The sequence below is a fragment of the Excalfactoria chinensis genome, chromosome 2 (genome assembly GCF_039878825.1).
Source record: "Excalfactoria chinensis isolate bCotChi1 chromosome 2, bCotChi1.hap2, whole genome shotgun sequence".
NCBI classification, from domain to species: Eukaryota; Metazoa; Chordata; class Aves; order Galliformes; family Phasianidae; genus Excalfactoria; species Excalfactoria chinensis.
Window position 1 is genome coordinate 34,672,668 of NC_092826.1, and position 25,828 is coordinate 34,698,495.

Consider the following 25,828-nt stretch of genomic DNA (forward strand, 5'->3'; position numbering starts at 1 on the left):
TGGTGCAGGAGGGCCAGAGACAGGAGTGGGAAGAAGCTTTCTGGGCAGGCAAAAGAGCAGGAAGATAAGCAGGAAGGTTCAAGCAAGAGTGTAGCATCAACAGTTAAACACAATCAACATACTGGAGGGCACCTGTTGGAAAGGTTCCAGGAAATCTCTGAGTCATCTAAGGAATCAAGAATTTGCTGAGTCAAAGTGCGTTGTGAAATAAATCTGGTGGGTGGAGATGGAGGTGTCCGCATGTATCTCACCCTCAGAAATACTTTAGAAAGTGACAGATAGTGATTACCTTGAAAGGTCAAGAATTGAGCTCCTAGAAACTTACTCCAAATTGCTGTATGACACCCAGGGTAGGGATTCCTCAGCCAGGGATGGTTTATCAGCATGGAGATAGAGGTGGCTGTTTGGGGGTCACAGATGCCCCCAAACCCAAGTGGGGAGGTTTTTCCCAGAAGGATCTTGATAGCCCCCAGAGCAAAATGACTAGTACAGGGCTAGGGATGTGATCATTTGCCCCATGAGTGCTGCAGCACCAAAAAACAAGGATCTCTGTTGGAGTTTTCCCAGAATTTACAGTCTCTAGCATAAAACTGTGCAGTGGGGTGAAGCTCAGTCACATAGGAGCAAAGTTGTGGTGCCAATGCTCATCTGCTTGGTCATTTTTCAACCTGCATTATGCTAGAAGAAAGTAAACATGCTCTCAGATGAGGTTTAAGCACAGTATGACCAAAGAAACATGAATACAAGGAGAGGTGGAGATGGATCCGTCAGTGTTACGGAGCCTTCTTGTGCCCCAGGGGTTGCTCTGCACAGAAAGACAATAAACAATAGTAACAGATAGCAGTAACAGCCTGCCTTTCCAGAGGGCTCTGCCAGAAAATGCCAGTAGGATATGGAAAGCAAAGGTTCCTGCAGGCAAGACCCCAGTTTGGGGCATCCAAGTGGTGAAGGATATCAGCTCCCAGCTCCACATTCAGCAGGCAGACACCACAGCCTGCAACCACAGCAAATTAATGTCCTTTCTCACTCCCTCCCTCCTCCCTCTTCCCCGCCTCTCACACTGTGGTGGTGGTCACTGGGGAGGGGACCAGGGCGCGCACCCGGTGGGGGGACGCAGGTGCCCATCACCTGCTCTCGCCTGCATCAGCTGGGGGGAGAGAAGGCTGGGGCAGGGCAGCCTTGCCCTAACCCCGCTTGAATGTGGGAGGGCTGGGACCCAGCAGAAGGGGAAGTGTGTTTCTGAAAACCACAGCCATTTGCAAGGCGAATCAAGCGGGGTCCTTGAAATCCTTTTTAAAAATAAAGCATCCAGCAGAGCTGTGCAGCGGTCCAGGTGGGAAGCAGCAGGAGATTGGTCTCGGTGGTCGCTAAACTGCGGTGGCAGGAGACAGATCGACCTGCCAGAGCCCTGCGGCAGACACAGCCACACCAGCTGATACCCACTGAGAGCCTTTCCCACCCTCTGGCAGCTCCCACCTCCTGAAAGCTCCCTAATTTCATCCAATGCCTGATTTAAGGCACTGAGCTGGGAGTAAACAGGGCTTTCCCCACACACCCACATCTTTGCTCTGTGACAGTGAGAACACATCGATTTCAATTAAAATCCTTTTTGTTGCTCCCCAGCCCATGGCTCCCTTTCCAACTTCAGGCCCCTTTTTCTTTCGGATATAAACCCATTCTGAAATCAAGTTACAGGAGGCCTGGGCTTTTCCTTTTTAAACAGATGAAGTGGGGTGTGTGTGGGGGGGGGGATGCTATAATTGGATCACTTACTGTGTGACTAATCACAGCCGCCGGTAACCACAGTGACTGTGGTTTTAACCTTACTTGGTCATATGCAAACCACCCGGCTGACCCAGCCATCTGCAGCGAGGCGGGGGGCTGCCGTGCCGGGCGCTGGCACTGCACAGCAGGTCTGTCCCCATCCCCGTCCTTGAGGTCGGGAGCGTGGCTGCACAGCGGGCAGGACTGATGGCTGCAGCCAGAAATCCGGATCTGAAATTAGGGGCTGAGGCTCGGCCCGCTGGAAGAAAAAAAACACCAAGCCCTGCACGTCCATGTGTGGCTTCCTCTGATGGCACCCACACTGCGGTGCATCTATTCCTGGCCAGGGAGCTCTGTGACAAGGGATCGAGCAGATTAAGAGTGGATTCCTTGTTTATTTGAGAAAGGACCATCCCTAAAAGCCATTATTAACCTCCTTGCCTCCAGGCAACCTGCTGATGGAGCCCCAGGCTTCCACCAGCTGACCCAGCCGTTCAGGACTGCAGCCAGCATGGTGGGTCAGAGAGCTCAGGCAGGGCAAGAGGTGCCAGCTTCTTTCTGTGCAATGAATTAAAAGCAGCACAGTGAGGCCAGGGAACCCCACCTGCCCTGTGCAAGCTCATACACCCACACAGTTCGGGCTCGTTGTGAGTCCAGGTTTCTTTTTCACAGAGCAAGGACGGAAGGAAGCAACAAATGGGAAGGAAACCGTCCTGCTTGTGAAATCCAAAACCGGATCGGTAAGAAAAACATCATAAATTATGGATCCCTTGGAGCCGCCGGCAGCCTGTCGCTACGCGCCATCCATCTCCATTGTACTTTTCTGTGAGGACGAAACTGTTGCCAACTAGCAGCGGGCAGGCTGCTCCCGTCGGGATCCCCGCAGCCTTCAGCCCCACAGCCCCTCTCCACCCCAGCGCTTCGTGTGGTGGCAGCAAGGCCTTCAGCAGGGCCACCAGCCGAGGGGCAGGGCCACACAAGACCGCCCATTGTTCACCAATGGCTGTTGGTGAAGAGCCACGCGTGGGACCGAGGGGCTGCTCCTGTGGCTGGGCGCGCTGCATGGGTTAAGGGCCGCAGGGAGGGGGCTAAGTCCCCTGCTAGCCCTCAATAGATGGCAGATGTAGCAGGGCAGGGGGAGGAGAGGGAAGGGAGGGGCAGAGGGAACGAACGAACTGAAGGTCAGCGGGGAGGAGAGGGGGAGGCAGCAGGGGAGGAAGGTGTCCCCAGTACCGCGCAGAACCGCTCCTCACCACCCTCCTTCTACTGCCCACACACAGCCCCTCCTCAGGGTGTTTGTGAACACGCGTACAAATGGGAAGCTGGCAGGGTGGTGTGGGGGGCGGAGAGGGAGAAAAGAAACACAACACCCTATTTTCCTATTTTGTTCCTTCTCTGTCTTCAAAGAGCAGATGTGCCGCGGCCTGCAAACTGAGAAGGACACTCCCTCGCCGTCAGCTAATTTAGGCTGACAGAATAGGTTTTGTGGTTTAAAAGGAGAAGTTTGGCGATCGGCCACAAACATGAAGCAGCACACCTTCCACTCAGCTGCTCTCACCAGGCTCCCCGCAACCAAAAAATGAGAGCTGGGGGTTTCTCTCTAAAAGGAAAAGCCTGGGCGGCGGGGAGAAATGCGTCATAGGCCAGCACGGCATCACCGCAGTGCCTGCAAGCCCCCAGCACACCTGTGTGGTGTGCAAAATGTCTCTAGCAGGATTGTATGATTTATAAGGGCCTCCCTTTCATCTTTAAGCCGCTTTCCCTCATATTCTCTCTCTTTTTCTGGCACTCTCTTAGCAGCCCATCAGAAGGTGGGCCAGTCCCTCATTGCGGATTCAGGCACAACTCCGCCAGATTGACCTGCTGTTATCCCCCCTTTCAGCTACTGTAACCAACACCACACAAACAATGAATTATGAGATTAGAGTTACAGAAAAATGGCCTCATTCTGCAGATGTTGTGTCTGGGGCCGGCTGCCCAGGCTCACGCATGGTGTGTCATCTCCCTCCCTCCCCATTCCCCCCCAATACCAACTTTGCTGGCTGCAATGTGTGCCAGCAGCCTGTTTGGGGAGGGGTAATTAGCAGCTTCCAAACCCCCTTCCCCTTTCCCCCCCGCAAAAAATGGATAAGGGGTTGAACAGAGAGAGAAAAACCCTCCATGATAAGAGAATAGTCATTGTATAGGCAGAAAAATACTAACGTGCAGAATAATTGATTTGTAGTAAAAACCTGTGAGGTGATAGAATTATTTGAGAACTATAAATATGCTTTCATGGATAATGGGATTTGGGTGCGGGGGTTGTAGAGTGAGGCAGTGGGGTGCTCTTAAAGGAGCTCCAGTGGAACAGTGGCCTCAGAGAGGGTATGAGGCTCCCTTGCTGTGTGTGTGGGGAGCGTATGGGAGTGTACATGTGTGTGTGCATGGACATGTGTGTGCAGACGTGTGTGTGTCTTGACGTGTGTGTTTCTTGAACGAGTCCAGTGTGAACACTAGAGCTTGCTGTCAGCAGGCAGCTCCTGGTACCTGCAGATGAAGCTCCTGTGCTCAGAGCAACAGCAGCATTGGATGGCAGCCTTCAGAATGCACAGGCTCACTGAGGAGCTTCAAGACACCAAGGTGTTATTTTAGAATCATTGAATCATAGAGTCATTAAGGTTGGAAAGACCACTAAGATCATCTAGTTCAACCATCAACATATCAAATACCAAAAGGGAAGTCACCAAAAGCATCTTCCAGGCTGGATGTGGCTCTGGGCAGCCTGGTCTGGTGGTTGGTTGGCAACCCTGCCCATGGCAGGGGGGTTGAAACTAGATGATCTTTGAGGTCCTTTTCAACCCAAGCCATTCTATGATTCCATGATCTCAGATACCTCCCTTGGAGGAGGCGAATGGAATCACCCTGGGGTGATTCCACACCTAGGGACTAGGACTGGGGCTGGTGGCATTTTTGTGTTTTGAGCTGGTGGTGGCAGAGCTGCCTCTTGCCCCAGCTCTAAGGTGAGTGTTCCAGAGGGAACTCAGCCTGAACTGGATCCCCACTGCCTCTCCAGGAGGAGCCTGCAGGCCATCTTTAAGGGGTAAGCCGGAAGTCTCTGTATCCAGGAGCAGATGGCTCCATGCCCTTAAGTGGGGCAGTCCTCTGTCCTCCAAGGCAAACACAAGTGTGTCTTTGAATTCCCTCAGGTTGCATCCATCTTCCCTGCTCTGGCGTGCTGTGGTGCTGCTGTGAGCTGTTTTAGGAACCGGGACTGCTGCGTCGCTCCAGAGGAGACAGCATGAGACCCAAACAGGAAGGGGGTTGCCAGAAGAAGCCCTGTGGAGATGCGGCATCTGTTCCATCTTTCTCTTTTTGCTCTTGTTTTAATCCTTCAGCTGAAACACTTGGGCAGCGAGATGCAGAATTCAGCTCAGTCTGTAATGTTTTCTGCAAGTCCTCAACCTAACATCGCACCCCGAAACACTTCAGGCAGCATATATGTTTTGTAGATTTTGCTTGACACCAGGCTGTAGTCAGAAAGTATAGACTTTAAAGTAAAATATAGGTAGTATAAAGGCAGTGTTTTTGATATATTAAAGTATTTAATGCATTAAGAATACTTAGAATTCCCTGAGAAACACAGCTTTCTGAGATGCTGCAGTCCTGGTGAGCAGCAGCAAGCTCATTTTTCCCTCAGTGTCGGGCCTCTGCTTCTCATCAGCAGCCTGTTCCCACTATATGTTTCTCTGTATGGTTCCTTACTTCCATTTTTTAAATGATGTCACGTTGGAATTCTTATCCTCGCCACATGCTTGTTATAAACATCATTTTCCCCAGCAGAAAATTAAGCTAACAATATGACAAAGCAATATTTGATAAATATCAGTTAGTAAGATTCATCAGTGGGCACAAAAGGCCATAAAACCTCAGCCTGTGCTTCTTGCCCTCCATTTAATTTATTTGGCCATGTATACAGCAGGCATCCTCTACTGTGATATTAAGAAGTTTGGCATCCTCCAAACCCATTTCCACAGCTTGCACTTCTGCAGGTTGGTTGGCTTCATCCCGCTGGGAGATGCTCCAGGAGAAGTTGGGGACAAAATTAGGAAGGTCCTCAGGAGTAGAGTAAATGCACAGCTGTATGTCACCAACTCTCTGGCCTATTAATTCAGTAATGCCATGCCTATACAAGAGAGTTACTTCAATGTCCTTAGTGCTTGGATTGATCCACCGAGATCTGTGAGCTTGTGCTATGGCTGAACAGAAATAGTTTGATGTTTTGGGGAATACTAAGGTATAATGGTTTTGTGTGGTTTAAGACCTCCTAAGAATCAAAAAGGAGGGCTGAATTCTGGTTGCATTTCTGCCTTCTTCCCTCCTCCATCCCTTCAAACAACAAGAAGTCCCTCATGAGAAAAGTTCCAGCAAGGAAACCCAGAATTAATGTGAGAAACATACGGGGAATGAGAAAAAGGCCTAGTAATGGACATCACATTAACCTGAGTGCTCAGCTCTACCATTACTGCAATCCTGACGTTAAGAAGCCATCAGCTGGTGCTGCTGTGCTCCCAGCAGTACCTCCTGGCAGGTGGGGGTAGGGAGCCATTTCCAGCATGGGAATGATCAGGGGCAGCAAGCACTGCACCCAGACAGCGCCATTATCCTCACCCACTCAACCACTTTGTTGCTTTGCCATTCTGGACAGAGCATGTTTTCCCTCTTTTTGGTGGCATTCAAGAAATGAGGTACCCGAGCACATCCATTGCTTTATTTTAACTCCATACGAATGTGACACCTCTGCTGTTTGGTATTCACTCTCTCTGTTGCTACACTTTTTAGTCTCTCTGCTTGTGTTGTCCTTATATTGATGCTGCACCGAACTCCTCCCCATCAACTACAGCACTGAACACCTGTTCTCACATTAACTTTACGTGCTTGAATTCTTTGTGAGCATCTCTCCTGCCCTACAGCCCTGCTGTGTGCTGAGCCCTGATAGATAATACCTGTGAAACCTGCAAAATAGCTTTGGGGATGAAATACAGAGGATTCTTCATCCAGATTTACTTGCTGTTCCCACCTGTCCCATCTGAATTTATAAAATATGCGCTTGTCTTTTGGGGAATACATTGATTAACCATCTGGGGGATCAAAAAAACAAACAAAAAAACCCAAAAAAAACTACACACACACAAAAAAAAAAAAAACCCAAGCCTGCTTTATTCATCCATTATTCTTCTGGCTTCAACTGGTGGTAAATCAACAGTCCTAAGAAACAGTTGCATTTCTGTAAGTGAACAAAAATCCCTTTGGGCATCGGCAACAGCAGAGGTACCCATCCTCCTGCAGCCCCATACAGCTGATGCTGACCGGCTCCAGCACCCTCAGCCCTCTGGTTTTTCCTCTCATGCAGTAACTGGCGGAGAACACCTGCACTTGCAGCCCGCCCCTCACCTGCCCTATCCGCTCGCTGCCAGCAGCACTGCACCAGCTGGGGGCCGCCTCCCCCCAGATGACTGCAGGAGGTTCTGGGGAGCAGCTGCGCTCCTGCTCCCCCTGCCGCAGCTGCAGCCCGTCCTGCCAACAAAGGGCGAGCAGCAAACTTGTCGTGGCATATGCTGCTGCGGTCGGCTTTGCTGCGGCTTTTGTTTGGATTTGTTTCCTGCAGAACAGCTCAGGTCCCTTTGCTTTCTCAGCGTTCAGTGAGCACTCTGCATTTAGTCGGCAGACACATTCGTGTTTTGTCTCCGTAAGCACTCACGGTGATGCTAAGAGTCCTTGGGCTTGGGACACAGCAGCCCTGTCTCCGCTGCAGATACCGCTTTGGTCCCACCCATCTTCCTGCCTGCCCATCCTTGACAGTGCAGACAAACATCCCAGAGACGGCCACTTCTCCCCTCTGCAGCTTCACCCCAGACGTCACAGGGTCCCTATTCAGCCTGGCTGGGTGCAGCTGTATATTTCGTATGAGTGCTGCCCAGTGACCTGAGAGCCTCCCCTTCTGATTTCCCCCTAAACTTTGCCCTCACAGCTCAGCAAAGGCAACCAGGTTAACACCCAGCTACCCTTTTCCATTCCTGTTTGTAACTGTGTGATCCCTTTAAAGGCATGGTAAGCCGTGACTGGGAACCATTTAGGAATCCCTTTCATTACTTGGGAGCTCCATATTCGGGTCTCATAGGCACATCTGCACTCTTCCCTGGGACATGGAGACCACACTGTAGGTACTCCCAGTTCACTCCCTGCACTCGCGGTGCCCTTGGGCACGTGGCTGTCCCTGCACCAGGCAGGACATGCTTTGCAAGCAGCACGCCAGCCCAGTTAACTCCAGGGTGTTGGGAGGCTCACGTGGTGGTAAAGCTCCCCGTGACTGCAGGTGAGAGCATCTGAAAGTACAGTCTCAAACCTTCCCACGTACACGAGTATTTTTTAAAGCACGCAGCCTCTTTTTCTAAACATACACGGTATTCAGAATGCGGATTATTGCTTCTTTCACATCTCTCTCCAAGCCCAAAGCGGGCGGGAGCACTTCCTTATTTCCGCAGATAAACGTGGCTCATGCGTAGGAGCAGAACAGCACGGAAACACCTCGCACGGTGCTGTCACATGCAAGAATGCAAACGCAGCTTTGGTGCAAAACTCCTTTGTGCTGTGAGTGTGGAGGTAGCTGGTGTAGATGAGTGAGTTTCACAGGCAGCTAAACGCACGTATGTTAGGTGAGAACTTGTATGCTCAGGAGAGCGTTGCAGCGCTGCACTGCACATGTCAGCAGCTGCAAAAATCGTAGATGATCATTTAAAAGCAGGAATTGGAGGTAATTATGTCCTTTTCTTAGGCTTTCTTACAGGGAAGTGAACATTTTTCCTGCAAACTTTTCACTCTGCACCTTTTATTTGGCATATTCTGTGCATGACACTGGTCTTATTAACCTCTGCCTCCCGCACTCGCCCATCAAGTGCAATAAAATGGCTCCTCAACGTCCTTGGTCTGCAGGGAGTTTCCAGAAATGGCATCTGTGCTGACACTGAAATAATCTGCTGGCCGAGGCCAGTGTGCATTTATTGACGGGGCTGCCTGGCAGCGGTTCTGCGAGCCGCTCAGATCTTGTTTACTTAAATCCTTTTCCTTCCTCTCTTTATTTGAGAACACAGCACACCATGCAATGATGCTATCTGGTCGTGGTTTCACACACATGAGCTGGCTGGGGCCAGGGTGTGGAGGAGTCAGGGTACTCAGCACTGCCGACACTCACTGCCTCCAAATGTAGCTTTCTTATTCTTCCTTCCTGGCTCTGGGCCCACAGCAGGGTCACCGTGAGAGCAGTTGTGCCCACCGCATGACTTCCGTCAGCTTGCTGCTAATTACACTGGTTGAGGTTCTGCCCCTTTCTCCTGGCACAAGAGTGGTGACACACTGGCACAGGCTGCCCAGGGAGGCGATAGAATCACCATCCTTGGAGTTGTTCAAGAAACGAATAGATGAGGCACTGATGGGCATGGCTAGTGGGCATGGTGGGGATGGGTTGGCAGTTGGACTAGATAATCTTAGTGATCTTTTCTAACATAATGATTCTGTAATTCTATGAGAGGGAGAGAGGGTCCTGTGGCAGAGCTGGTGGCTCTCGCACAAGGAGAGGGACACAGATGGTCTGCAGGGAAAGGCTGAGCAAGGAAGAAAATACAGTGAGCTATGGGCTGGCATATAGAATCATAAAATCATCAAGGTTGGAAAAGATCTCTAAGTTCAACCTAGTTCAACCATTGGCCCATGCCCACCATGCCCATTAACCATGTTCTCCAGCGCCATATCTGTCCTCTTCTTGAACATCCCAAGGAACAAGTGATTCCACCACCTCCCTGGGCAGCCTGTTCCAGTGTCTCACCACTCTTCTGAGATAACTTTTTCCTAATATGTAACTTGAGCCTCCTGTGGCACAACTTGAGGCCGACTTGAGGCCATTACGTCTCATCCTGTCTCTGTCATCTGGGAGAAGAGGCCAAACTCCACCACACCATAGACTCCTTTCAGGTGGTTGTAGAGAGAGATAAGGTCTTCTCCCCTGAGCCTCCTCTTCTCCATACTGAACAATCCAAATTCCCTCAGCTGCTCCACACAAGCAATTGAGGGACACAAAGGTAGCGTGGGGATGCAGCCCTAGGAAGGGCAGCACTGCCTGTTAGTAACACCCTGCACTCAACACAGGAGCACTGATAAACATGTCACAGTATCACAGAATCACAGAATTGTAGGGGTTGGAAGGGACCTCTAGAGATCATCGAGTCCAACCCCCCTGCTAAAGCAGGCTCCATACACCATGTCTATGCGTTGGTATCAGTGTGAGAGAAGAGTGAGCAGTGCACAGCCTTCCTATTGGAGTCCATTGAGCTGGAAAACACAGAGTGCTCAATTTTACCCCACAAACCTCACCCCAGCCTGAAGAACACGTTTCCAAACACCACTGGCTGCCCCTGAGTTATCCCATACAGAAATCAATGCAAACATGGGACAGCAAGCAGAGTTTGCCCAGATCCCACACAGCCATTGCTAAGCTATGAAACTCCCTGGCTCAGACACAACACATTGAGATAAATGTGGCGCTCTGGCTTTGAGTCTTTGATCTTCGGTTTGTTGAAGAGAGAAAAAGTTTAATAACAAACAGAAAAAGGTTAATAGCAAACAGCTGAAGGAGAAGCCACTGAGATAAATGTGGATCTGACCAGCATCAGCCTTCTCTGGGGTGCAGGAACTGCCCTGCAGGTATTTTTGTGGGCAGATGACACAAGCTTTCCGCCTAAAGCAGGCACATATTTTTCAGGGATGCTGAGGAAGGAGGCACAAAATGACCTGATGGGTACAGTGGGTGTTTGTGCTGCATGAAGAGGATTTTTCCATCTTACCCACAGCTTGAGCTCATACCCTGAGAAGTTACATGGGACAGTGAGAAATGTACAAATATAACACATGTACTTTCACCCTCTGCTCTCACACCCTTTCTGTGTCTTCTTAGGGCTCAAATGAAACCCGTGCTCCTGCCACGGCCTCCTGCCCATCAATGTATCTGGGAGAAGGCAGCCATCAGGGTTCAGTGCCCCCCAACACACAGGAACTGCAGGAAAGGCTTAGGGCTGAGGACGTGGTGGGGGACAGGAGACAGAGCTGCCCTGTTCTGGGCCTGGCACTCCCCATGGGTCCTGCTGGGGTGGAGCAGGGCTGGGATCTGCATAGTGCTCTGGGTCTTGTGTCCCCATCTCTGTTAGTCACCAGATAGGCAGCACCGGCTGAAACAAAGAGGGAGTAAGAGCAGCTGCTGGAGGCTTTTCCAGAGAATAAATATTTCTATTATTTCCCTTGCTGACTGGGAGCATTCACAGGCTGCGGAGGATGGGTCCTCCCTCAGCTGCCTCACTTATCTCAGCCGCTCTAGGTGGTGGCTGTGGCAAGCGGCACGCTCGCCAGATAACAGAGGCTCAGAGGGCTGCTGTCTTGCAGAGAAAGGGAGATGCTGACTCAGCTGCTGGAAAAATGAAGCAAAACATGCAAAAGGCACAAAAGTTTGCTCTGGGCCCTCTCTTGCCCAAAGAGGAGAAAATAAGGGAGGGTTTCTGCAAATAGGAAGACATTGAATTAACGGCGCATCCGCTGCCGAAGCAAGGGGAGAGGCTGGGTGCGCCAACAATGGAGCAAAACAAAACAACACAAAGGCAGGAAATGCACAAGTTCAGGTTCACACAGCACAGCTGGGGCAGGTACGGGAAACCCTGCCCGCACAGCGCTGCTGCTCACCGGGCTCAGTCCAGCAGGACCTTAAGCTGCGTTAATTGGAGGGTCTTCCCAGGCTCATTCCCTGGCAGAAACCGGTGTCAGATGCTGATCAAGACAGTGGAGCAACAACTGAGGGCACGAAGGAGAAAGCTGTGTAAAGCTTGGCTTGGTTGGCACATGTTTTTAGACTCAAAGACGAGATGATTCATATAGACTTCAAATCAAAATATATTTGGGAACCCAAATTCTCTGTGGTGACATAGACAGGACCCAAGGGAATGGCAAGGAGATGCGTCAGGGCAGGGTCACGTGAGGGTTAGAAAAAGATTCTTCACCAGAGGGCAGTGGCATGGAACAGAGCAGCAGACGTGGCCTCAAGCTGCCAGAGCTCAAGGAGCATTTGGACAGTGCTCTCAGGCATAGGGTTTGGGTTTTGGATGGTCCTGTGTGGACCCTGGAGTTGGACTTGATGATCCATGTGGGCTCCTTCCAACACAGGATATTTTATGATTCAACGATTCTGTGAACCCAACCCAGCCACACAACCTGGAACCAAGATTTCCCTAAGTGCTGGGCTGAGGGGGGAAGCATCACCACCAGCCTTCCCATGTCACTGAGCAAACCATGCTGATCTTTCACCACAGTGTTTCCTGGGGACACAGGCTCACCAAGGCTCCCCAGTCGGCAGGGAGGGGAGGACAGGATGGTTGCTGAATATCCCAAACCCATCAGGATCTGCTGCAGCAGAGTGGCATCTCCCTTGCTACCGTGGAGGAGGACTGCAGCTTGTGGAGGTGAGCAAGGAGCTCCACCAGCCAGCCTCTTTTCCATCCTCTTGGCAAGGCCACTCCCGGTGTTTTGGATGGAGTTCACCACCCAGCTTTTCTGCTGCCAGAGCAGCTGCGCTCATTAGCATGTAAAGGACAAGGAAACTGCAACTCCCAGTCTGCTTTAGGTGCAAAGCAGGAGATCAGAAAGCCACACAGAAGATGCACAAATCCCCTTGCATCCCAGACCCTCACAGAGAGGCAGAAGGCGGCAATAATTTTTGACGTGCTGGCACTGTTTGCTGAAGGTACCTTGACAGAAGGGAGCTGCCTGGCTCCCATTTGGCTCACTAGATGCTGTCTCAGGGAGAGATGAGAAGGAGCAGTCTGCAGACTGCTGGGCAGCCGCGATGCCTTATCTATCTAGTGGCAGTAAATCTCTTCGCAAATTTATAGTGCTATATAAAAGTTGAGAAAGAAGGAAGAGGCCACTGCTCTGTAAGGATAGGAAGTAGTGGGGAAAGGAGGAGAAGCGGGAGTAATTTGTGCAGTAGCCTGGAAAGAGTCCATGGGGAGTTTAAAAAGCAATTTTATTTTGGATTGTGAAATGAAGCAGTGAGCCACTGGCTGTTTGGCCGAGGGTGAAGCGGTCAAATGTCACAGCCCGGGAGGGGAGACAGCAGCTCTTCATCCCTCAGCCCTGGAGCGAGGTGTTCAGTGGGGGAGGGGAGATTACTACACCAGAGGAACAAACACACACACACACACACACAAAAAAAAGCAATCCAAACCAACAACAACAACAAAAAGGAAAACAGGAAAGGAAAGCATGGACGGAAATTTCAGCATAAGGCCAAAGAGTGCGGTAGCAGTAACACACAGAGGCTGTAGTGTGGCTGGAGAGGGGAAGAGGATGCACAGGGGTGGAGGTGAGAGGAAAAGAGGGACAGGGATTATAAACCATTATCAGCTTAATTTCATTTCCCAGGAAAATAAAACAAAAACTATCTGTAGGCACAAGGATGAGAACAGGGACATGAGATTCAGCCAAGATTGGTTTGTCAAGAATATATTGCAGCGAATCAAATTAATTTCCTTGTGTGGTAAAGCAATAGGTTTCATGGATATACTTGAGGTTAGCAGGGCTTTTGACAAAGCCTTCCATAACATCCTCCTAAGTAAATTGGGGAAGCAAGCTCTAGCTCGAAGTTCTGCAATACAACTGAAAATCAAATTGGAAACTGTACAAAAGGATTTAGTTTATGGCTAAAATCAGATTCCATGAGGCCTCCCAGGACCTGATGTGAGCAGTACTTAGTGGGGAGCAGGGATCAAACCTTCACAGAGACACTTGAAATCTATTGAATGGCAGCATTCATGCTTAAGAAGACCTTGACTTGACGTGATGAAGAATTGCTCAAAGAGCCCAGTGGGATGCAGCACATTGCTCACGGACCAGCCCAGCCCAACAAGAACAGCCAGCGCAGGACTGACAGGACCAGTTTGAAAGGCACAAACCTCAGGGGATGGCCAAACTACAAATCAGTCTGAAGACCAAAGGACTGAGGGGGAACACAACTGTCGGCTTCCAGTGTGGAAAACTTTGCTGCAAAGGAAAAGGTATTATTGGGTTCATGGAGCATGGTAGTAACACCAATAGGCAAAAATTACAGCAAACAAGAATAAGTCAAAATGCAAGTAAAGAACGTCATGGTTTGTGGGATTATCGTCTCCCAAGATCCATAGGAACAGTCAAGCAAATAAAATCAGAAGAGTGCTTCACTCCCTTTTAGGGTGATGGACTTATTAGATGTCCAAAGGCTGCTGCCAGGCCAAGGTCTTCTCTTTCAGCGGAACAGGAGAGAGAAGGATGAAGACAAAGCCAGAGCTCTGGGCAGTGGGGCCTGCAGAAGGTGCCCATCTGAAAGGCTTTTCCGTGTGTCACTAATTATTCAAATTTTTTAATGCAATCTGTCACAGCTGTCTTGCCCCCACCAGCCTAGTGCATATCAGAGGCACACAGCCAAAGTCTGTGGATATAATTTGGAGCTATGAAAAAAGCAGGCCTTCTGTTTTCGCCCACATATACTGTGCTTTGCAAGGGTGACAATCCATACAGCTTTCTCTGTATGCCCATCACTCTGTATTCACAAATGGTTGGAGGTTTGTGTCTTCACAAAGAGGCAAACATGCACTGATAAACTGGTGAAATACAGTGCTTGAGGATCGACCCTTCAGTCATAACTCAGGGCACACAATCCAATAATTTAAGAGGATAATTTAGGTTATTTTGTTTAGGGCCTCGACTCTCTAAGTTCAGAACCATCAGCGGGGATGACTTTTACTATTGGCTTGGATGTGGCCAACTTTCTGCCCTGAGATTCCAACACCAAACACAGCTCCCAGTAATGATATTTATGACACCCACTTTTATTAGCTGTTCCTCCACCAATGGTTCTATAAAATGCCTAAGCCATAGCCTGGCCTTTAAAAATTGCACACAAACACGTGCAGGCTCCGGAATTCTTTCTGTGTACCCACAGGCTGTGCTGCCTACACACGGGCCAACGTGCTCTGTTATCTTCACGTTTTGCTTTGCTGACATTTATGAATGCCACTGCTGAGTTAAAGAAAATTTTATTGGGCTAAGAGAGCAGGAGATGGTGATGTTCATTACTGGTGTAACTCCTCATTTCATTCATCACAGCCATAATTAATTTTCTAGCGCAGGTACAGACTGAGATTTAAAGCCATCCTCCTGAAATAAATTAGCCCCTTTCCTCATCATATTTGGAGCTCCCTATTGTGAATGCACTCCAGGTGTAATAGAGAGGCAATTTATGAGAATGAAATCTCATCTGCGTGCTATTCCTTGCCCTCTCTCTGGTGATTTTATTATGCCAGGGTACCTCTCCCCATTTGTTTAGAGGGCAGGCTGCTTTTGTTATCCTAAGTTCAACAGGTTGTTTAGCATACACTGATGCACAGTGGGGCTGGAATGCACAGCACCCAACAACCAGAATGTGCAGTTGAGGTCTGTGGCTGAGGGATGTTATGGCACATGGCATCTCAGCACCAAGGAAATCCTTAAAGCAGGGCACACCATGGTCAAGGACTCAAATCTAAGCCCCAGATCAGTCCTGGCAAGAAGCTGTGCGCAGCAAGTTAGGTGCGTGAAGTGTGGTCTCATCCAGGTGCCAGCACAGCTCCCTGCACCTCAAGACGAGAGGACGGCACTGATGGAAGCATAAAGAGGGGATGGATCAATCACTTTCACCCAAAATGCTGTGGCTGAATCCATTCAGATGCAAAGCCATCCCTGTGAAATGAATCAGCCCCTTTTTCTTCTCATCTTGGAGCTCCCTACGGTGGATATAATCATGGCAATGTGTGAAGAAAGCTGCATACTTCTGGGGATGAGCATTCAGCTTTGAGGGAGCTCGGGAAAGCAGAAAGGAAGAGGAAAGGTTTTTACAAAGTATTGTAATGCAATGGCAATACACGGAGGCCCTGTATGAGGACAGCCCATAGGAGAAAAGTTCCCACCTTTTGGTTGTGTCAGAAAACTCCAGTTCTGAACAGATCCTTGCTGGAAGGGCAGAAGAGGTTTTTGCACACCGCTGGTTCCAAAGCCTGTCACTCTGGGAGGGCTCTGTCCTGGGTAAACCTCCACCTGCATCAGAGCCAAACCTATGATGCACAGTGACCACTGGGGCAGTTGCACGCAGACCTCAGATGAGACAAGGAAGATGTTCTGCTCCTTCAGTTTCAACTGAGTTGAAAATACAAAACGATGCAGGTTTTCCCTTTGGAAAGGGGAACTGCTTTTGGTTTTCCAGCAAGAGGGGACGTAGCTAATTAAAACAGTGCCTATCGTCCTCACATCACATCCTTACTGCTGAACTTCTAACCTGACATAAATACATTGCATACTGTAACGTGTTTCTCCCAATTATTAACCTTGAACATGGCAACCTATAAATCATCAGCGAAACAGCTGGTGCTCAGCATCGCCCCAAAGGTGTACGATTACGATCACTTTATATATATCTTGGTATGCAGACATGAAAAATTCATTGAAGAGCTCGGTATCGTAAGGCTTATTGTAATGAATTTTCGTAAAAACATAGATCATGCTTAAAATGGGTGTCCGCTCATTATCACGTCGCCATTTATATCTTCCTGAATTACGTGCGCGTGGCTTGGCTGATTTCTTAGAGTCAAATGTGATTCCTAAGCCAATTTAGAGCAGTTTGCCGGTACTTCAGGGTGAGATTTTCATCTTTCACTTTATGCCTTTCATTTCCATGAGGACCGGGGACTCCAACTTGCGGAATATCAGATGGATTAAGGATTGTTCCCAGCTGGAGATCTCACCACAACACTTGGTGTTGCATCCATCGCTGCCAGGATTTCAGCAACTGCCTTCAGCACTTAAGCTGTGGGGAAGATAACTGCAGTCACATGAGATCAGTGCCAGCAAACAAAGGAATGGTGTGACTGTAAACCAGTAACAAAAGCAAGGGGAATAAACATACCGGCAAACAGGATGTAAATCAGACCTTGAAAATGAGCTTGCACAAACCACTGGAGTAAAACTGTCAGGACGGGACCTTTAGGAACACGGGAGGCAGGAGGTCACCTGGAAACATTTTGGTCTTCAGGACGACATCCTCACCTCCCCAGCAGCCAAGCACGTGCACACAGCCTGTGCCAGCTGGGCATGCGCTCTGACTTAAAGCTAAGCAGCACCTGTCCAGTGAGTACCAGAGGGTGACACATTCCCACCCTACCCACAGGGATGCTCTGGCTGCCTGTGTGTGAGGCTGAGTGGCTGGTAGCAGGTTATGGGAATCATGAGGGAGAGGCTCCGCATTTTGCTACCAGTTCACACCACAAAACCATTGTTTCCCTACTGGCTACAGGAGGCTTTTGTCACTTTGGCTCCCTTCCCACCCTCCTCTGTCAGAAGACATCAATTATGCCTGTGGTGGGACAGGGAGAGCTTTGTACCAGCACTCTCAGCACCCTCTGGATTACAGATTCAGACAGGGAATCTACACCGCTGCTGTAGGCCCCCAGGCACCAGTGCAGCAGGCAAAATGCACTGGTGCACGCAGGGCTCCACCGGGTCTTCTTCCATCAGCCCTGTGCCAGAAGGGCACCATGGCCACCTGGAATGAGGGTGGTACATCACAGGATTCCTATGCAAATCTGGTTCTGGTTTCCTCCATGGTGACTTTTGGTCACTGCAAGCAGCAGACACAATGACTTCTGCACGCAACCCCATTGCTCATTGGTCATCAGTGAGATCAGTGCAGATTTAATTTGCTCTTGCCTGCTCACAGCATATTCTGCATCACCTATCAGGAAGAGTGAAGATAAACATAAAGAAAAAAACTTGCTCCACAATAGCTTTCAGATTATTTCTGTAGTGCAAACAGCAAAGGCTCAGCAAGAAAACCGGGGGATCACTGCACACAAACATTGCTCGGGTCACCACAGGCACTAAGGAGAGATCTATAGTGTGACCTCTCTGTGAGGAATAAGTGAAGCACATAGCAGAGACACACAGTTTGTTTCAATTCAGTTAAGATTCTCTTGGCACGTCAGCTTGAAACTGCTTTAGGAAGACTTTATTGAACAGCGTGCAAGAGAACTCACTCATCTTCCAGCCTGTATACAACCAAAGCTGCTGATGTAACTGTTTCCTAATTCCCATCCCAAGCCAGGTAAGAAAACATCCACCTAAGAAATAGCTGCAGTCAAACGCCACACGTACTCAGATGCTGTTGCTGCATGGCATGATCCCTGCTCACCCCAACAGAGGAGCTGATCCAAATTCACTAGAAGCTGTTCTGGGGAAAGGATGCCAGGAGGAGCTGACAAACGTGGTATTGAGCAGCGTGTGCTGAGGAAAGTTGGAAAGATGTTTTGGTGTTTGCGCCTCTCACATCTTCCTGAAAATTGCTTTTACTCTCTGGGTTAAATATAAATATAGGTAAGAAATGATGGCAGCTCTTCACGTAGCAAGGAATGCTAACAGAGCAATGGGAAAGCTCACTCAACTGAAACACTGAGTGGTTTAAAGCCAGCAGATGCCTTTTTTCTTCTTCCGAATGCTCCTTTTTAGTGCTGCTGTACGGAGCCAACAACAGAAGGTGCTCCTTGGTAGCAACTGGTGCTTGGAAGGCTGGAGGGAAGATCTTTTATTAAAAGAAATGATAAATAAATGAAACAAATCCTGCCACTCCACACCAGCACCTGAGCTTCGGTACCTGATTTGGGTGCAGAGTTTTTGTGTCTGACCCAGGCACGATCAAAGGAGCACTGAGAAGCAGCGATGATGATCAAATCCAGGGCCTGGGGTTACCCAGGGGCAGCGGGTGGCACCCAGCACCTGTACCCAGGGAACTGGGAGTGCTCGAGGCACGGTTGCCCAGGCTTCGGGGAGCTCTGCAGCCTCACAAAGCGGGCACAAAAGAGCAAGCATTGCTTGCAAAACAAAGCGCATGCCCCACTGGTCACCGGAGTGCTACAAGCTGGAATCAATGCGAGGATTGTGACAGCTGAGAACAAATTCAGCTATGTTTGACAACTTCCAGAAAATATTGGCAGAGGACGGGGAGCCTGCACTGCCCAGCAGCACCTTTGTGAATTGATTAGCCATATAGCAGATGGCAAGCCTGCTGCAGACTGAGACAGCAGAAGATGGCCAGTCTGGCCGAGGAGAACTTGAAGAAGGCTGGGAGGAAGCACGTCCTTGTGCTGACAGCCCCCACCGTACCTCACAGGCGTCAGATGCGCGGCAGATGAGGAACAGGACTGATTTTCAGCATTTTCTTCTATTCTGACTATTCATCACGAGCACCTGCCTGGCGTGTAAAACAGAATTACGCAGCTCAATTTAAACCCTGCACTCTTTCCATTACAAAAATCCTTAAAGAGAAAACACTTCTTTTAGTACATCCTTCGGAGCAGCGTTTGTGCAGGTCCATTTGGAATCAGCTGGTACATGTGGCAGAACTTGTTACACGCTCTCTCTGACTGCGTGCGCTTGCCTTGAAAGTTTGAATTTAGAAAAGAAGTTCTGGACAAAGAGCAAGCAAAGAGCAAAGGCTTTGCTTCCCTCCTTCTGCTACATATTTTTGGGAGGGGTTTGGCACACGTTTGGGGCAAATTCATAATTCTAATGGTTTTAGGAAATGCCTGGGGCTATTCAGAGCCTGCACAGCTGCTCATCAGTAGCCAGCCATGGCTGAAGGAGCAGAAACTATGGATGGCAGAAATATGCCATCTTTGTCTGGTGCAGAACAATGCCTCTGCAGTGAGATACAATGGGTGGCTCTTATTTTCCACTAGCCCTTAGAAAAAAAAGTGGGGGGAGGGAGAGAAAAAGGGGAAATGAAGGATCCCAGTTTCCTTGCAGGGCCTCAGAGCCAAGGGAGCTCCATCAGCTTTGTAGGCAGTGAAATGCTAATCCTGCTTGGGCCCACAGCAGCTGGAGCCCAAGGGAGGGAGCTGACAGCGCAGAGATCCCTCACTGCCCTACAGGTGCCCATGGGCACCTCCACCCAAAGTGCTGGAGAAGCACCGAGAGCAGAGCTGGTCACTCCTCACCCACAGCGTGCATTGCCTCCAGCACCAGAGGGGTTAACCTTGTGGTCTGCTGCATTCAGCTTACAGATGTGAATGCCCAAAAAACCAAAGCCAAAGCTTGAAGTCTGTACACTGCTTGGAAAAGTGGGAAATATAAACAAGACAACATAAATGTAACTTGCAGAGCGAGATGCCCCAATACGCTCTTGTATTTCCACGCTCTAAGCAAGGATCCTAAATGGGTGGTTTGGGTTCGAAAGAGGGCTGCAGTTAATGGGATTTGAATGAAGTCTCTGACTCGTGACTATCACTGGTGTCTAAGTTCTAAGCAAAGACTGACTGCAAGTAACAGACCGCAAACTACTGGCATTAAGCTACTGCAACACAAAGGGCTCCAGCGATTAAGACCTGATGGTTTTACCAATGTTGACAGCAATTTTATGAAAGGTGAAAAACCTAAACTAATCATCGATATGGACTTATCCTCCTTTAGAAAACATGTTTCTGTAGTACGTTATGTTATCCTAAATATTTGCTGGTTTGCATCAAATCTTTATCAAATGACCCAAGGTTGCAGGCAGAAAGCATTGGATGTTTACTTCCCATTTGAAAGTGTTTCGATTGCTTCCAAAACACTCATCAAACCTCACTCACATCAACTGCCAATCCATAACAATCCATTTCCTTTTAATCAGAGCAGCTGACTCAAGCTGGTGATTAGAATATATGCCCCAAATGCCACATTTCAAGGCCTCTTGAAGGCCAAGCCAGCACTCCCCCATCCAATGCAGCCAGAAGTGGTGACAGGGCTGCAGCTCCCAGCCCTGGGAAGAGCATGGGGATACCAGGGGCTCAGAGCCCTGGCTGCCTCCTGCTGCCACCAGAACCAGTCCCGGCACCAAGGGGAGAGCTGAAGTTGTGACGTGGGGTAGCTGGGGAGCTCTGCACGCACAAGCAGCTTGGTAGGCAAGATGAAACTCAGTGGGAAGCTCAGCACAGGAAATACAATTGATTACCTCTCCCCATCCCCCAAACTCCTGTCTCTCAAATGAAAGAGTGCTTATTTTGCTGTACTGAATTGGAAGGGTCCTTGACAGAAGAAAACTACACGCTGTTCCAATCAGTGATACACTTGTACATGGCACAGTTTTTGACATTGACATGAAACAAGAGACCAAAGCCAACAGAAGATACTTTGGACTAGTTTAGGAACTTGTCTGCTACGTCATCAGTGAGTTTTCAACCAGTTCTCCTCAACAGCCTAGGTTTACAAATGGGATCATAAGATTTCTCTTGCAAATACTGAGAAAATACGTCCTTAGAAGCCTGAGCAGATTTGTTGCTGTTTTGCTGTTTCTCTTGGCAGGGCTGCACGCCACGTACCCAGGAAAGGCTGCGTCAGCATGCAGATCATTCTATACTTTGCCACGCTCATCCAAAGTCACTTGTACTCCTTGACATTCCCCATTAGCAATTCTGTGACCATAAAGGAGAGGTCCAGCAACACACGGGTACTGGCAGGAGGCTTCCGAATGAGATGGGCAGGAAGGTGCTCCAGCTGTGAATCAAGTTGAGAATAGCATGTTCTAATCATCTTAACGCACGTAAGCTTTTATTCATTTAGACACACTTTAAAACTTTGTGAGAATCACTGCAATAATTAACATATTAAAAACTCTGTCGTATCAAAGAAAAACCTTCATATTTTCATGTAATACATTTCTTGGACATTAGATGGCAATCCCCCCCACTTCATTTTTCATGCCAGGGGCCCATATCCCTTCCAAAACCAAACGCCACCTTCTATCCAACAGGTGAGTAGTCTGCTTAACCCGGAGGAGGCGAGGCTGTTGGAAAGCAAGCGGAAGGCCCAGAGACTCCCCCACCATCACAGCATCCATGCTGCTACAGCAGTTCTCCAGTTTCAGTTTTTGCTTTGAACAGGAAACACAGATGAGTAGTAGCTGCATTGAGGAACACTTCTAAAAGGGAGAAGATTCACTTACTATGTTGTCCCTCAGATACCCTATGTCACAACTTGGATGTTTCAGTGCCAACAACCTGCAGGCAGAAGTAGGCAGTTACCTGAATTTCCCCCTCATTTTGACAGAGGAAGAGAGTTAGGAGAATGAAAAGGGTTTGTGTGGCATTTAACAATATAATTTCTATTCTTGCCAATTAAAAAGGGTCCTCCCAAGGGATATCATTAGTCTGTTTAAATCTTTGCTGGGAATTATAAAACTGAATTTAGAAAAGGGCTATTTTGTATCAGTACGTGAAACACACACAACAGGAAGCACCTAGCCACTTTTAGAGGGGAAGTCCTAGAGACAGAAGACAAAATAAGACACCAGTCATTTAAACAACATAAATAACAGATAGAATGGATTCAACACACCAGATCGAGTTAATATACCTTGGCCTTCAGCCTCTCACTTGTTGTCGTGGTCTACGTGCAATGTTTTAGAAATAAGCAGGAATAACAAACACACCTCGTCAACTGTCCAATGACGGACACGGCGGGAGGAAATCCTTCCTGACCTTCATTAACTCCATGTGATCTATTTAAGCGGCAGTACGAGACATTCTGCCACCTATTCATTTCAGCAGTGCGCGTCTGTGATTCATTCACACCAAATTCACTTCCTAAGCTTTCATTTCTCATCTACTTTCACTGTTCGTTGAACGCTCCTTTCAGGGCAAGCTCACCCCTTGTAACACGTCCTCCTCACGGCTGAGTTCTGGCCTTGCAGTACTCCTTACTCCGAGCTCTTGTGCAAATTCACAGGGGATGTGAAAGGGCTGCAGCTCTCCGAAAGCACAGGTAAAATTAATCATAAGACAGGGGTCCACCCACAGCTGGCAACTCAAATAGCTAATTTTTCATGTACTCTACTGCAGGCCTAACCTTTTATCCTCACTATCGAGACGGTTGTGTACGTGTGTGTCAAGGTGACAACGCTGTGAAAACAGAAGTTCTCAGATGGTACATTATCTCCAATATCAAAGGTCACAAAAGGGTACACGTCGGTAGCTCTCCAGAAGAGACGCTGGTTTTCATGAAAAGTGGGTCAGTTTTAGTTTCATGTAGGTTGCTTGACACAGTGGTTTCTGGCATCACAAGCTCTGGTCTACAGGATACCACAGAGCCTTTGTATCCCTTGCTGTCACTACAGCATTGTGTTTTTCTACCCATTAACCAAGGATAAATGACCTAGATATTGTGCCTATTAAAGCCTCATTTTTCTTTTGCCCTTTTGTTCTTTAGTGTACCATATTATCACATGCTGAACACATTTTAAAGTATTCTCAGTCTCTCGTGCCCCTTTTGAAGGAGTAAAGTAGGCTTTTTAGTGTGCTTTTCTGCAGAGTTACTTAGAGTGGAAAATATGAAGGTAATTCAGGGATTCTCTTCCTGCCTAGTCCTGTGAAGACAATCAGTTCAGCATTTACAGCCGCTAATCTATCGGGGAACATAGCAGAAAATGCTGCAAAAAGCCACAATGCAAATATAAAACATGAACACCAGTTGTGACGTCCCTAAACGCTACGGTTTATAATTACATCTCTGCATATCATGGGTCACTTTTATTAAAAGCATCATTACTACAGTTGGCAGCAATTTACATCTTATCTTACATGATAGCAGTTTCCAAAGGGAAAAAAAAAACAAAACAAAACAAAAAAACAATAATAATAAAAAGACATCACAACAAAGAAAAAAACAATACATTTACAAAGTCATGTCTGTAAACTTCAAGGCTAGTTTAGAGTTGAGGTAATGCTGTTTAGCTTTGTGGCTAAAGTAACAAAGTCCTTTAATTTAAAAAAGGTACCTGATTTTTATTTTATTTTTATTTTTTTTATCTTTTTTTGTTTCTACCAGTGCATTACAAAGATCACGAGACGATTAAACTGTAGCTTTATCCTGTAAGGACCTTCTCCGCGGGTAAATTTCCAAAAGGTACTCTTCACATTCAACAGCTGCCTTATTATTGCTGCGTCTCAAGACAGAGACATTCACACTATCATGAAGATTGTCAGAGAGAGAGTGTGTGTGTGTGGGTGTGTGCGCGCATGTGAGCGGGTGAACTCCCATACAGTCAAAATGAAGCGCGAGTACGATATGTATGGTAGATTTCATCTTGACCTTCACAGCAAAAAAAAAAAAAAAAAAGAAAAAAAAATTAAAATTAAAATTAAAAATTAAATATATAACTTCATCCTTCCTTGAAGCAGCACTTCCTTCTATTAGTGCCACTTGATTACAAATTGCTGCTTTTCATAATACCAATGGTACCAAAAGGAAAAAAAAAAAGCAAAACAAAACAACAAAAAGAAAGCAGAGCATTATGTCGATTTCCTTAAAAAGACATGATCACCTCTCAAATTTCATCTCTCCTAGGGATAATAAATAATGCACTGCACAATACTTAATGACCAAGATACCTTTTGACACATCTGTATAACATGACTTGAACTTTTTTTTTCTCTTTTCTTTTTTTTTTTTTCTTTTTTTTTTTTTTGCTACACTATGTTACAGAACAGCTTATAAAAACTAAGTATGGACATTAACTGTGAGTGTAAACAGTAGGACTACCACTTGTCAAAAGTTTAAAACACTTCAACTGTAACTGGTACTGGTTATTCATCATTTTCATTGTTTTCTATTTCTTCTCCCCCATCAAGTGAGTCTAATTCTTCACCCTGTGCTATTTCGTCTTCTAAAACGGAGGAATCTGCAGTTTTATCAAGGCTCTCCTCTGCATCGCTGCCTTCCAGGTTTTCTTCATCTTTAAAGGCAGTTCCTTCAGTTTTGTCAGTAGCCTTCTCTTCATTGGAGCCCACTGCATTCTGAAGTCCTGCTAGTGCTGGGAAACCAGGCAGAGTCAATCCTCCCAGTCCCGGAGGTAGAAACATAGATGGATAGAACAGGCCAGGAGCCATGGTAGACAGCAGGAAAGGATTGAAGGCCAGAGGGTTTGTGGGCAATCCAGTGTTGGTGGTGGTGGTAGTGGTGGCAGTGGCGGTAGTCGCCGCAGTAGCAGCACTGACGGATCCATTCGCAGAGTCAGTAGCAGAAACAGTGTCTGTGCTTTTCTCAGAGTCTTTGTTCTCCTCTTCATTCTCATTCTTCTTCTCTTCAGCTTTTGAAGCGCCATCCTCAGTCTCTCCTTGACCGGAAGCAGTAGTGGCATTTCCAGTAGTAGCCGTTATTGGGTTATTCAACAATCCGCTTAGTCCAAACATATTGGGCAATCCTGCCATCCCTGGCAACATCAGAGGCAACATGGCAGCCGGATTTTTAGCATCCCCCCCAGCAGCAGCAGCTGTTGCTAACCCTGGCGGAAAGCCCATGAGGCCTGCGAGCTGGAGAGACTGCAGGTTCTGTAGATTCTGGAGGCTGGTGAGGTCCATTCCAGCAAACAGACTGTTCATTAGTAGTGGGTTGATTCCCGAAGTTGATGCTACAGCAGCAGCTGCTGCAGCTGCTTTGGCAATTTCACTTTTTGGCCTTCTTCCTCTTCTGCTCGCTCCTTCCTCCCTCACAACAGGTCCAGTGAGAAGACGGTCAAACATAGACTCTGGAACAAAACCCTGAGAAAGGGATGCAGAAAAATAGAGTTTTATTCTCCACTAGCTTTTGTAGTTTTCAGCAGCTAACTAGCTATGATGGAAGAAACTGGAGAGATTTTATCACATCATTTTTTTTAATTCAAAAAGTTCATTTTTCAACCCAGGTAGATCATGAGCAGCTAGCTACTGAAGTGATCAACACTAGAACACGTAAGAAAAACTGAAGAAGTCACACGTTTTGCCTATTTAAACAGGGCAGAAGAACAAATCAACGCTGAATCACTGTAGCTTGTACTTCCCAGCCAACTCCAGTATAGGGAGTAGTGTTTTAAGAAGTATTTGCAGAACTGCACGCTCTATTTCAAATAACAGTTATCAAATAA

The 25,828-nt window shown here is 47.9% G+C and overlaps 1 protein-coding gene across 5 annotated transcripts in view; it reads right to left on the reverse strand.

The window, feature by feature from the left end:
• Window positions 1-21,629: 21,629 nt before the first annotated feature.
• CHD7 (chromodomain helicase DNA binding protein 7) overlaps window positions 21,630-25,828 on the reverse strand; it is a 126,524-nt gene continuing 122,325 nt past the window's right edge. For 3 of the 5 annotated variants that reach the window (XM_072328525.1, XM_072328526.1, XM_072328524.1), the window contains one exon: window positions 21,631-25,466. In XM_072328525.1, coding sequence (XP_072184626.1) covers window positions 24,513-25,466 — 954 coding nt within the window. In that variant the 3' untranslated portion in view covers window positions 21,631-24,512. Of the gene's footprint in view, window positions 25,467-25,828 lie in introns of all 5 variants that reach the window. The other 2 variants (XM_072328528.1, XM_072328527.1) reach the window with 1 other exon arrangement.